This window comes from Aquarana catesbeiana, linkage group LG04, assembly GCF_042186555.1.
Source record: "Aquarana catesbeiana isolate 2022-GZ linkage group LG04, ASM4218655v1, whole genome shotgun sequence".
In the NCBI taxonomy this organism is placed as follows: Eukaryota; Metazoa; Chordata; class Amphibia; order Anura; family Ranidae; genus Aquarana; species Aquarana catesbeiana.
In genome coordinates, this window is record NC_133327.1 from 424277983 (window position 1) to 424291474 (window position 13492).

Below are 13492 nucleotides of genomic sequence, written 5' to 3' on the forward strand. Positions count from 1 at the left end.
CTGCTCCTTCCCTTTCAGATGTCACAGGCTCTCATGAATGAGTTTATAAATAAATAAAAGCGAGCCACTGGCACTATAAGAAATATTAAAAATTAATTATTTACACAGGAGGGCTAGCAGAAAGTCTGGTCCTGGATACAAGAAGAACTCTGTGTGGCTGGAAATGTTCTGGGGTGTCGGCATTAGGCACACTCCACAATGCCTGCTGTGCCTAATGATCCAGGTTTCTGGTCCAGATGCAAAGAGTAACTAGCTGACCTGAGTGCAGAGAAAACTGTCCTAAGCAGCCTGGAGACACTGGGGGAGGAGGAAGTTGAGCAGCCGATCACATCCTGTCTGGTGTGCAGAGTGATAGTAATGGAAAGGACAAAGCCACAGGCTGGGTACCCTCATATTCAAGCACTCAAATGTCTGGTCCAGGAGTTGGATGACAAGGCAGTAGATCCTTGCTGGCTGGGCCCTGGAGACTAGATGCAGAGAGAACTGCCAGAAAAGGGCTGGAGTGCAGTCTTCCTACTTCCAGCACCTCCAGGCCATCTCTTTTCTCTTTTCTTCAAACAACATACCTTATATAATAAGGTTTATAGTAAAGCCTGATTGGCTTGCATTGCTGCCCCTTTTTCTAAATTCTGAATGTTGACATGTGGGGGTTACAGGAGAATGCTATAAATTTGATTGAGATACTGTTTTAAACATTCTTTAAAATTTTTAACCCTATTACTGGATTTATATTTACCTACACTCGCAATTTAATCACACTCCAAATATTCAAGTTTTTTTCATTTTTTTTTTTTTTTTCTTATCCTAGGAAGGTTAATGCACCTGTATGCTGTATGTGTGGACTGTTTAGAAGGCGTTCACAAAATCATCTGCATCAAATGCAAATCTCGATGGGATGGAAGCTGGCATCAGCTTGGAACGATGTACACTTATGATATATTGGCAGCTTCCCCATGCTGTCAGGTAGGGTTTTTTATTGGTTCTTAAAAACCTAACAAATATTTTGTTTTTTTCTTTGCTTGTTGTTTTTTGCTTTGTCATAAGGTATTTATAAGAAAGTGATTTAAATGTATTCATCTTGGTGATTTTATGAATCTGTATTGGAAACTAAAAGTACAATGAGGGTTGTGCAGTTGCATTTTGGCTCCCAAGCCTATTTAGTGTCCGAGCTACACTGGGCAAATCTAGTCCAAATAGTACATAGTAACCACTACCGACCATAAAAACGGCATACAAAGAAAGGTAGAAAATAACTAGGAGGGAATAGATGTAATAAAAGGCATACAAGCATATAGAATTGTATAGGCTTGAGCATTTAAGATCTGTGGCAATTTAGAAAAATCATTTTCTTGTTCATGCATCACGGGACACAGAGCTCTATTCATTACATCATGAGTTAGATAGCCTAACTTCAGGAGTTGGACACTGGCAACCCTAATTGTAAGGAGAGTTCCTCCCTATATAACCCCTCCCATATGGAGAGCACCTCAGTTTTTTCGCCAGTGTCTAAGGTGTTTGGTCACGATGCAAGAAGAAAGCTCTGTTTGATGGTCCCTGCGGGGGGCTTAGGAGCTACACAACCAGATCCATACCTCGGGCCAAAAAAAATTGCCTAAGATGGATGGTACCCGGGCCTCGTGGGAGAAGAAACAAGGTTTTGCCTGTAATGTCTCTCTTTGAGGACTGGGCTCTGGGATCCAGCACTTTGGGCACGTATTTAAATATGCGCAAAGGTTTTCCTGGCAGAGTCTTCTACAGGTCCAGGGAAGAGGCTCCTGTAAGTAGGAACCCAGAACCCTGAAGGTTGGCACAACACTACCCGTCGTGATGGGTGAAGGTTGGGTCTGGCTGTTTTCAGCAGTATCCTGTGGCGGGGATAAGGTAAGTGAAGACAATCCTAGGTGAATACCATAAGAATTGTCTTCTTTGAGTAGTTTGCATGTCTTACTCCACTAGAGGGAGTAAGAGGCATACCTGGTGTTACTTACATGCTCTCCAGGGAATACAAGCTCCATGAAGCCGCTCTGTCAGCCGTTCACCTCCTCCGCTGCAGGCTCTGCCACATGAACAGAAAGGGGATCGCAGTCTTGAGGTCCCACGTAGTCCCACGGTCATCTCCTTCTCCCCCCCGGCCGTCGCCATGTTGGTCTTACGCGCGTGCGCTCCTTTACGGCAGAGATGGCGGGGAAGGAGGGGGCATGGCTGCCAGCGCCATGCACATGCTGCATACACGGCGAATCAATGCGCAGGCGCAAAGCGGTTGTTTTTTTAAAACAAAGCTCAGGTCGCCAAGCGTCTGTAAGCAGCAGCATACAGAGCTGTGGGCACGTAAGCATCTCATGTGGATCGGATACAGGTATTTCTAGACACCTACTCAGGATCAGGTTGTGCAGGCTAGCGAACATTATTATTATTGTAAGACTAGGCACAACAGTGTATGCAATTGTATAGTACCTCTGCTTTTTTTCAGCTTAGGACTATGTCTCCCCATAAAAGGGTTTCAGGGGTAGGTAAAAAGAGTACCAAGAAGTCACCATCTGGGTGCTCTAGACGTGCCTGTAGTATAACATTCCCCCCTGAGAGACTGGAGGCAGCCGCACTGGATGAGCCATTACCCCTGTCGGGCTTACAGCCTCTTCCTACATTGCAGCCCTGAATGTGGTTTACAGGAGAAGTTAGCTGCTTTAATCACAGTATCTTCACAAGAGAGCAGAATTTAGGGTAGTTTCCCTTCCCCTGCTCTAAATCCTCATTCAAGAGGATCAACAGTCTGATGATGGACACCATCAGGGGACAGGGAGAAGGTGCAATCTGACGAGGTGGAGATATCAGAAGCCTCACAAGCTCTGAAGTTATAGCTGCAATCTTTTACAGAGGTTCAGGCTGAGTATAACTTACCTTCAGCCTACTCGGCCAAAGCCGCTGTCTCCTCCTTGTTTTTTTTACTTAAATTCCCATAGGTTTCTTGTACCTTCCCAGTCTGTCTATTGCTACTAAGAGGTGAAAAACCTCCACAAGGTCCTTATGCAGGTGCTTGCTTACAAACCAGCCAAACGCACAACTACTGAGATGCACAGTTCTGTGCACATTGTTGCAAACACACAAGCAATTGATCGCATGAGTGCGGGAACGCACGTCAGCGGAGGATAACTTCCTTTTTTGGTTATCAGTCCACTTAATTGCATAACTACATGAGTTGGATTGTACAAGATGCATGTGGCAGCAAATGTTATTCATATAGAGATGCATGTTTTCTGTTTGTAGTGGACTTGCATAGTCGCATGAGGATGCTTGATCACTTAGGTGCCTGTTTGCGCAGAAATGCAGAAAAATCACATAAATGCCTAAAGTCGCATAATTGCCTAAAAATGCATAACTGCCTGTTTGCATAAAGATACGGGATCACAAAAGGGTGCTCGATCTCACAAGGGTCCTTGTTTGCTCAAGGATGCTGGGTCACACAGAAAGGCTTGTTTTCACGAGAAAGGCCTAAATTGCATAAAATGCTTGGTTGCATAAAAATGTGGGATCGCACAAGGGTGTTTGATCTCACAAGAGTCTTTGATTACCCAAGGATACTTGGTAACACGGAGAAGCATGGTTTTTACAAAAATGCCTAAAAACCGCATAAAAATGCTTGATTGCATATAAGATGCTGGATCGCACAGGGGTGCTTGATCACACAAGAGTCCTTGGTCACACGAGGGTACTTGTCCGCATAGTAGTGCTTATAATGCATAAAATGTTTGATCGCATAAAAAATGCTGAATCGCATAAGTTGCATGATCACCACCTAGATTTGCATGGTTGCATAACGAGGCATGTTAATTTAGCATATGTTCACATAAGAATACGTGTCTGGATGCATGATGTGTAAATTACACATTCAGAGATGCATGCTTGCTTGTAAGATGCTCGTTCCACAGCACATGATATAGGTGTGCGTGTATACAGCGCACACCTTTTTATGTTTTTGCCTTAAACATATTGTAAGAAATTCATCCTTCCATGAACATACGCTTCTATTGAGGCATAGGGTGTTTACTCCTGCCACATACACATATGAAGAGCCGTTTGCATATGTATTTATTTGCATGACACTACAGAGGTTGTTTGCGTTTCAAAGGGAAACAGCACCTCTTCCAGTTAGTAGGCTTGTCCTTAGGCTAGCCACCATGCTCGAGTTTTAAAGAATGCTAAGGCCCACCTCTAGCGGGTCTAAGAGGCCAGGGTATAGCAGTAATGGCATGCCAAGGCAGTCTGCTGCCGAGAGATCAGTATGTTGCATGGCTGGACCTAGGTGCAGCCAGCATGGTTAAGTATCTGGAACTGCTGGGTTAGGATCCCAGTCTAAGGTACATTCTCAGCCCAAGTAGACTCAATGTGCTCAATACAGTAAAGACTTAAGAGCACTTAAGCTGGGTCCTCAACTTAGAGAAATCGTCTTGCAGCCCCTTTTGGAGGCTGGAGTTTTTTGTGTATAGTCAAAGGCACAGCCCAAAGCAGGGTGTCTTTACCCGGGTCAAAGGCCAAGACCATAAAATTAAAAAAATAATTTTTTTTGGCCTAAGTAGGCAAGCAGGGGAAAAACCTTCCATTTGCCTTTGTATGAGGTTGTTGGGGAAGATGGTAGCCTCATTCAAGGCTGTTCCCTTCGCCTAGTTTCACTCAACACTATTAAAGAACAGCATGCTGTCGGCTTGGATCAAGAGAATCTAATGCCCCGTACACATGAGCGGACTTTCCGGTGGACTAGGTCCGACGGGATTAGTCCGGCAGACAATCCGATAGTGTGTGGGCTAGTCGGATAGCTTTTTGGGATAAAAATCCGACGGACCTAGAAATAGAACATGTTTTAAATCTGTCCAACAGACTCAGATTAGGAAAACTGTTCGTTTGTGTGCTGGTCTGACGGACCAAATACGACGCAAGGGAAGCTATTAGCTACTGGCTATTGAACTTCCTTTTTAGTCCCGTTTACGTCATCACGTTCAAACCGAACGGACTTATGAACGGACTTAGTCCTATCGTGTGTGGCCAAGTCCGTTGGTTCGGAAAGTACGTCGGACCTAGTCAGAGAGTCCGTCAGAAAGACCGTCGGACTTAGTCCGCCGGAAAGTCCGCTCGTGTGTATGCGGCATTAGCCTTGGATTTTCTGATGCACCTGACGTCAGAAGTATATTAATCCTCAGTTGGTGATTACTAGCCAAAAGTCTACAGGAAAATCCTTATTCCAGCCACCAGGAAAGTGGTAACTACGGATACCAGCATCATAGCCTGGGGTACAGTCCTAAAAGAGCTTTCGGTCCAAGGGAAGTGGTCCAGACTGAAAGGTTTCTGTACGTCAATATTCTGGAGGTTCGGGCAGTACGTTTGGCCCTCAGGGCCTGGACATACAGGCCACATGGTGGTCCTGTCTGGATACAATCTGACAATGCTATAGCAGTGACCTATATCAGTCACCGAGCATGGGGGGCGTGGCTGTACACGCCAGGGGGCGTGGCTGTACGGCAATCAACATCATTGAGGCAGGACGTTGCTTGACACACCAGCAAGTGGACGAGCAGGTTTAGATCCAGGACCAAGGGAGGGGTGAGATTCAACCTTATGCCTGCACACCTTGGGTCCACCGTGGCCGTTTTATCCGCTGCTCTGGAGGCTTTGAAAGGCTTACCTTAGTCTTTTAACTTGTACCATGTGAGTTTAAATCTTGAAGGCTGTTTAGTGTTTTCATTAAAGCTTTGTTTACGGTATTACACTATTGGTACACTTTTTTATTCACATGTGGAGATTATATGAGACGCACGGCTGGAGTGCGGATGCTTGCTCTAAAACCCTATCCATGTGGTTTAAATGCGCTTTAGCTTAACATGAGAATGTAGGCATTGGAATTCGGTGAGTACGTTTCTTTAGGGGAGTGGAATCACAGACACATTGGTGTGGTGAAAGAGATCTTCACATCGACTATAGATCCTCTTCAATATTTTATGGACTTTATTTTTTATATTTTGGAAAAAAATGTTTTCTTTTTTTTAGCTTCACTAGCTACATCATATCACTTCACTTGTCACAGGGTGTTTAGTGCTATTTGTCAATTTAGTGCTATAGCATTTATTATATTTTAGCACGTCAGTTATATTCTCATTTGTAAATTGTGAGTCACATGTCACTTTAGGGGATTTAATACTCCTTGTGCACAAACATTTAGCGCCGCTATTTCAACAAGAAGCTAGACAACTTTGCGTCAAGAACTAGTGATCCGCTAGCACTAGGCTCAGATGCCTTTGATTAAATCCTTGGGATCAGTTTTCTCTGATCTATGCGTTCCCTCCAGTTCCGCTTCTTGTTCCTTCATAGGATCAAGCGGTAAAGGAAGCCAGTAATTCTAGTAGTCCTGGCCTGGCCCAGAAGGTCCTGGTATGCAGAGATTGTGTGAATGGCAGTTGGAAGGCCATGGGTTCTTCCGCTATGGCCAGATCTGCTTTCACAGGGGCCAATATTCCATCCTTCCTTACAAAATCTGAATTTGACTGTTTGGCTATTTAGACCCACGTCCTAAAAAAGCGTGGGATCTCAGGTCCGTTCCTAACCACTCTGGTTAATGCCAGGAAGCAGGCCTCCAGGCTCATCTATTATAGAATCTGGAAGGCATGTGTCTCCTGGTGTGAGTCCAAGAGATGGCATCCTAGGAGGTATGCCATTGACAGAATTCTCATTTTCCTTCAATTAGGAGTAGAAATGAAGCTGTCCTTAAGCACTATCAAGGGTCAGATCTCGGCCTTGTCGGTATTTTTTTTCAGAAACCGATTGCCTCTCATTTACTAGTCCAGACCTTTATCCGGGGGGGACTGCGTTTAAATCCGCCAGTCAGGCCACCCATGTGTCCATGGGATTTGAATTGGTTTTGTCTGTTCTACAAAAACAGCCTTTTGAACCATTACACCATGTATCTTTGTGTCTTTTGACCAAGAAGTTGTTTTTTTCTTGCTGTCATAACCTCTGCCAGGAGGGTATCAGAATTACCAGCTTTTTTATGTAAAGAGCCATACATAATTGTTCACAAAGACCGGGTGGTGTTGCGTCCTCACCCGGCTTTCTTAACTAAGGTGGTATCAGGGTTCCACCTAAACTAAGATGTGGTCCTACCATCCTTTTTTTCCAGATCCGCGCAGAAGCATTGTTACACTCTCTAGATGTTATTAGAGCAGGCATAATCTATCTGGAAGCAACTGCTCAGATACGGGAGACTGATTTTCTGTTTGCGTTGCCAATCGGTCCCAGAAAGGGCCAGGCAGCGTCGAAGTCCACTATAGTTAGGTGGATTCGACAAGTTATTGTTCAGGTCTATGGTTGGGAAAAGAAAATTCCTCCTTTTCAGGTTAAAGCGCACTCAACTAAAGCATTAAGTGCTTTATGGGCAGTGCATCACCAGGCCTCCCTGGCGCAGATCTGCAAGGCTGCAACTTGGTCTTCAGTCCATACATTCACTAGATTTATCAGGTAGATGTAAGAGGGCATGAGGATACCGCTTTCGGGCGCAGTTTACTGCAGGCAGCAGTGCAGTTCCTCACATCCAATGGCGGTCTTTTTCATCTGTGTCTCCCTCCCCTCAATTTGGGCATTGTTATGGGACGTCCCATGATGTAAGGAATAGAGCTCTAAGTCCCGTGATGTATGAACAAGAAAATAGGATTTTTTAAAACAGCTTGCCTGTAAAATCCTTTTCTTGGGATTACATCACGGGACACAGAGCTCCCCGCCCCTCTTTGGGATTTATATGTGTGTGTGTGTGTGTGTGTGTGTGTGTGTGTGTATATATATATATATATATATATATATATATATATATATATATATATATATATATATATATATAAAATAAATGCATCAAGATACTTATTGCTTTGCTACAAAACTGAGGTGCTCTCCATATGGGAGAGGTTATACAGGTGAGGAACTCTCCTTACAATTAGGGTTGCCAGTGTCCAACTCCTGAAGGTAGGCTATCTAACCCACGATGTAATGAATAGAGCTCTGTGTCCCTTGATGTAATCCCAAGAAAAGGATTTTACAGGCAAGCTGTTTTAAAAAATCCTAGGTTGGGAACCAGACAAAAGTTATAAGAGTACGAGATGACTTAGGGGTGATAAGTACATTTTATTTTATTTATTTAGTTTTTGGCATAGAATTCTGAATAATTTGATAAATTCTCTTCATTGTTTAACAAATTGAACAGCACTGATTTATTTAAATGATCATGAAAAATAGTGGTTTTTAATTAGTGCATTCAATTAGTACATATAATAAAGATCATATTCAGTGTATAATATTATTATTATTATTATTATTTTATTTGTGCACAGCTTTATATTTTTTTTTTATTTACATGGGGAGAGTTCCAGCTGGTCACATGACAAGTGTGGTATTTTTCATTTGGATTCTCCTTTTTGGTTTTGCAGACACATAAATGTATACAGTCATAAGCAGAAATGTGAAAACCCTTTTATGGTAACTTCTATTTACCATGTCGTGAACATACAGTGGGGGAAATAATTTTTTGATCCCCTGCAGATTTTGTAAGTTTGCCCACTTACAAAGAAATGAAGGGTCTATAATTTTGTCATAGGTGTATTTTAAATGATAGAGACAGAATATCAACCAAACATCCAGAAAAAAACACATGATACAAATGTTATAAACTGAGTTGCAGTTTTTTTTTTTTTTTTTTTTTACAAATGAACTGAGTTGCAGTTTAGTGAGTAAAATAAGTATTTGATCCTCAAATAAAACATGACTTAGTACTTGGTGGAGAAACCCTTGTTGGCAACACAGAGGTAAGACGTTTTTCCTGTAGTTGGTTACCAGGTTTGCACACATCTCAGGATAGATTTCGGTCCACTCTCCTTTACAGATGTTCTCTAAATCCATAAGGTTTCTTGGCAGTCACTTGGCAACTTGAAATTTTGAGCCCTGCTATAGAAAATTTATGGAGGGAGCTGAAATTTCAAGTCCTGAGCTACTAGCCAGGCCTTAAGGGTTACTTGCCACCAGTTGCCCCACTCAACCCCTACCCTGCTCCAACCCTAAACACGCCCTTGATCCTCTCCTGAAATGACACTTAAATGTTTTATGCAGAATTAAGTTACAAAAATAAATATTAACATCTTTATCAGTGCCCATCAGTGCAGCCTACCAGTGCCCATCAATGCAGCATGACCTTTGGCCATCAACGCAGCATAACCAGTGCCCATCCATGCAGCCTCACCTGTGCAGAGGAAGAGGCAAGCTGGCCGGATCATCAGAGAGCGGGGATTGCCCACTGTAATAGCTTTCATTTGAATTGCCCGGTGTTCTCGGAGCTCACGTCACATAGTTCTGCCTCCTGGCCCGGTGTTTTTGATGACGTCACAGATCCCACATTGGACCGGTGTTCTATCAAAGACGCCGGGCCAGGAGGCGGGACTATGTGACGTTGAGCTCCGGGAACACCCAGCAATTCAAATAAAAGCTATTACAGTGGGCAATCCCCGCTCTCAAATGATTCGGCTGGCTTGCCTCTTCCTCCCCTCTCTCTCTTCCTCTCCGCGATCACAAGGAGAGCAGCTCCCAATCATATCTGCCTGCCGGCGGTGTTCGCGCCCCCCCCCCCCCCCCTCCAAGGCAGTCCCAAATTTGAGGGCTGTTCTATAGGATTATGGTGTGGAGACTGGCTAGGCCACTCCTTGACCTTTAATGTGCTTCTTCTTGAGACACTTCTTTGCCTTGGCGATATGTTTTTGGTCATTGTCATGCTGGAAGACCCATCTTCAGTGTTCTGGCTGAGGGAAAAAAGTTCTCATCCAAGATTTTACAATACATAGCCCTATCTATTGGCCTCTTAATGCAGCAAAGTCAGCCTGCACCATTAGCAGAAAAACAGCCCCAAAGCATAAAGTTTCCACCTCCATGCTTGACTGTGAGGATGGTGTTCTTAGGGTCATAGCATTTTTCCTCCACCAAACACGGCGAGACGAGTTATTTTCCAAAGAGCTTAATTTTGGTTTCATCTGACCACAACACTTTCTCCCAATCCTTCTCTGAATCATTTAGATGTAATTTGCAAACTTCAGACGGGCCTGTACATGCGCCTTCTTGAGGAGGGGGACCTTGCGAGCGCTGCAGGATTTCAATCCATGGCGGCGTATTGTATTACCAGTGGTTTGTTTGGATACTGTATTTCCTACTGCCTTGAGATCATTCACAAGCTCCTCCCGTATAGTTCTAGGCTGATCCCTCCTTTTTCTATGATCTTCAGTACCCCATGAGGTGAAATCTTGCATGGAGCTCCAGACAGAGGGCGATTGGTGGTTATTTTGTATTTCTTCCATTTTCGAATAATCGCTCCAACAATTGTTTAGTAAGAAGGCTTTTTAAAAGCTGATGATCTTGTAGCCCATTGCAGCCTTGTGCAGGTCTACAATCTTGTCCCTGACATCCTTTGACAGCTCTTTGGTCTTGCCCATGATGATGTTGAGGTTTGAATGGAAGAAAGAGATTCTGTGGACAGGTGTCTTTTATACACGTAACGGGTTGTCGTTAGGAGCACCTTTTTAAAGTGACAGGACTAATCTGTGTACCAGATACTGTAGCCAGTCTGTGGGAGCCAAAATTATTGTTGGTTGGTAGGGGATCAAATACTTATTTTACCCACTGAACTGCAACTTAATTTATAACATTTGTATCGTGTTTTTTTCTGAATTTTTGGTTGATAATCTGTTTCTATCATTTAAAACACACCTATGATAGACCCTTCATTTTTTTTTTTTTGAAAGTGGGCAAACTTTCAACATCTGCAGGGAATCAAATTATTTCACCACTGTAACTACAAGAATACTATATTACTGCAATAATGTATGCATATTCATAACCTTATTTCTTACTAGTGGAGTGGAAATGTAATACAAATGTAAGTCACCAGTGCTTATACTGTTTAATTTTGCATCTGCAAGCAAATGTGCAAATCTGGGAACATAGATGTTGAGAATGAAGCACCGAGATAATCAATACGTTTAGAGCCGCCTATCAAATTCAGTTCCACACAGCCAATAAAGCATATCTAAACTCAAGAACAAACATATCTGTTTGTTTAAATTCAGTTTTAATAGCTGCATTAATTTTTTTATTCTCTGATTTGGTCAACTTCACACCTCACCCTCTCCTAAACTGTATAACATAAGAGACATGTATTCTATAGCTTACAACAGAGAACTGGTAATGGCTAAAATTTCAGTTCAGTGCACAGAAAGTTACAGGATTTCTGGCAAGATCAAGAAAAAAAAAAAAGAAGAAAACTAATGAAGCCACCATCTCTAAGGACTGACAGTGTATTGTATTTTTATTCTTGAGTTTGGTAATATTTTGCATTGACTAGTTGTAAGTGAATATTTCTTGCAAAGTGTTTGATACCAAATGTATATTATTAGATTTCATAAAAGGGATAATCATTTTTTCTTTCATTTTTGCTGATTGACACAGGCCAGACTGAATTGCAAGCACTGTGGAAAGCCTGTCATTGATGTACGCATTGGAATGCAGTATTTTTCGGAGTACAGCAACGTTCAACAGTGTCCACACTGTGGGAATTTAGACTACCATTTTGTGAAGCCATTCTCCTCATACAAAGTACTAGAGGCTTATTGACAAAAGCTTTGTTTTAGTAATAGCCATTTTATAGGTATTACTACTTTGTTACAAATCTTTTATAGGAAATATTCTGTGAAAACAAACTTCTTTTCTAATTAAAAAAAAAAAAAAGTTTCAGCTTTTTTTTTCTTTGTATTGTGTTACAAAAACTTTGTAAATAGTATTTAGATTTCCCCTGATGGCTGGGGGAATGTAAAATGGAAATTTGACGGGTGAATGTAAATTTATGCCAGCAAAGTGTATTTTTTCTTTCCTGTTGAAAGTGAACCTGTGCTTCTAGAAATAGAACTGTCATAACTAACTTTTTTTTATTGGTATAAGTTCCAGGGTGGTAATCTTAACCTAGATTGTCAATGATCCACTACAAGTATGCAGTTGATGAAGTTGGGAATGCATATTTGTTCCAGGTCAGTGAAACACTTCTTAGTATAGCAAGGATGACGATGATGGCCTTGGTGCTTACACCTTTAAAAACAAGTCAGCAATGGCATCTTTCATATTTCTATGGTGATGGCTTCCCTTTATGGGTTTGATAATAGTTATCTAATTTCTGTTTAATAGAAAATAACCTTTGTGACTAAGCACTTAAAAGAAATCACTTTTCACCAAAGTAAACTTGGCCATTTTTAAAAATAAATTTGATATTTAAAGCTGTTTGCTTTTTTTTAAACTAGCCTTTTTCCTATTGAAAAAATAGGAGCAACGTTTGATGCCAGTTTTATATGTTTGGATTTGCATATAATATAAAAGTGATGATGAATATGAATCATTTTCTTTCCCAAAGCACTTCAGATGGTCAATCTAAGATATTGATCATTCATTTTCTTTATGGACATTTCACATAACTATTCTTCATTACCATTTTAACTTTTTTGTGTTTGTGGTACTAGTCTGTTTGTCTTTCTGAAGAGCACTGAAATTTTTTTTTCTATTGGGTGCTGTATTTATTTGAATAAATAATAAAAATGTCCTACAAATGTAAAGATGAGTCGCCAAACTTCTAATTGTATGTTTGATATGGAATTGTATTTTTAGAGGGGCAGTACTGAAACAATTTATTTTGTTTTTGTTTTTTTTAAGGAAAGGACACATTAGTCCAAATATAACATTTAGACGTATTTGTATTCTTCCAATGATATACAGTATAGAGATTAAAAATATGCAAAAAGTAGGAAATGTTCAGTGTGATTCGTAAGGCAAAGTGCAGTAACCAGTGGGTTACTGTGTGTTTAATTTCACATTGATAAACAATAAAATTCTCATGTGGCTGCTGCACTCTGCACTTTACTATTTTGTACCGACTTATTTAATTAGTGTGTGTTATGTGGCCATCTTCATTGCACAAATAAAGACAATCTGAAACACTGGGGGTTATGTGCAAAATCTGGTGCAACTCTAAATAGAAACCAATCAGCTTCCAGGTTTTATTGCCAAAGCTTAATTGAACAAGCTTAAGTTAGAAGCTGATTGGCTATCATGCACTGCTGCTCCAGATTCTGAGTGCACCAGTTTTAGTAAATCTCCCCCACTGTCTCATTTGGGTAGAGTTCCACAAGTTAAACATTACTGATTATTTTTACTTGTCATCGAACATTACACACAATTGTGTGCATCTTATGATTTTAACATGTCATTGCAATCGCTAGGCTTTTTGTACAAAGTCTACAGCAGCCTGCAGCAGGGCGGCTGAACTCTGTACGGAGTGGTACCTGGGTTTAGGGCCCTATGCGTTCAGAAACTAAGATCTAGAATACAAAGACCTGTGTTTTGGACCTTCATCCCTAAATGTAGCGTGGGTACTGCTCAGTAC

The 13492-nt window shown here is 41.6% G+C and overlaps 1 protein-coding gene across 1 annotated transcript in view; it reads left to right on the forward strand.

Annotated features, from left to right (window-relative positions):
- The window catches only part of HECA (hdc homolog, cell cycle regulator), an 85901-nt gene extending 73236 nt beyond the window's left edge, over positions 1 to 12665 (forward strand). The window contains exons 3-4 of the mRNA XM_073627390.1: positions 809 to 963; positions 11515 to 12665. Of these exons, the coding sequence (XP_073483491.1) occupies positions 809 to 963; positions 11515 to 11679 (320 nt within the window). The 3' untranslated portion in view covers positions 11680 to 12665. The remainder of the gene's footprint in view (positions 1 to 808; positions 964 to 11514) is intronic.
- The last annotated feature ends 827 nt before the right edge of the window (positions 12666 to 13492 follow it).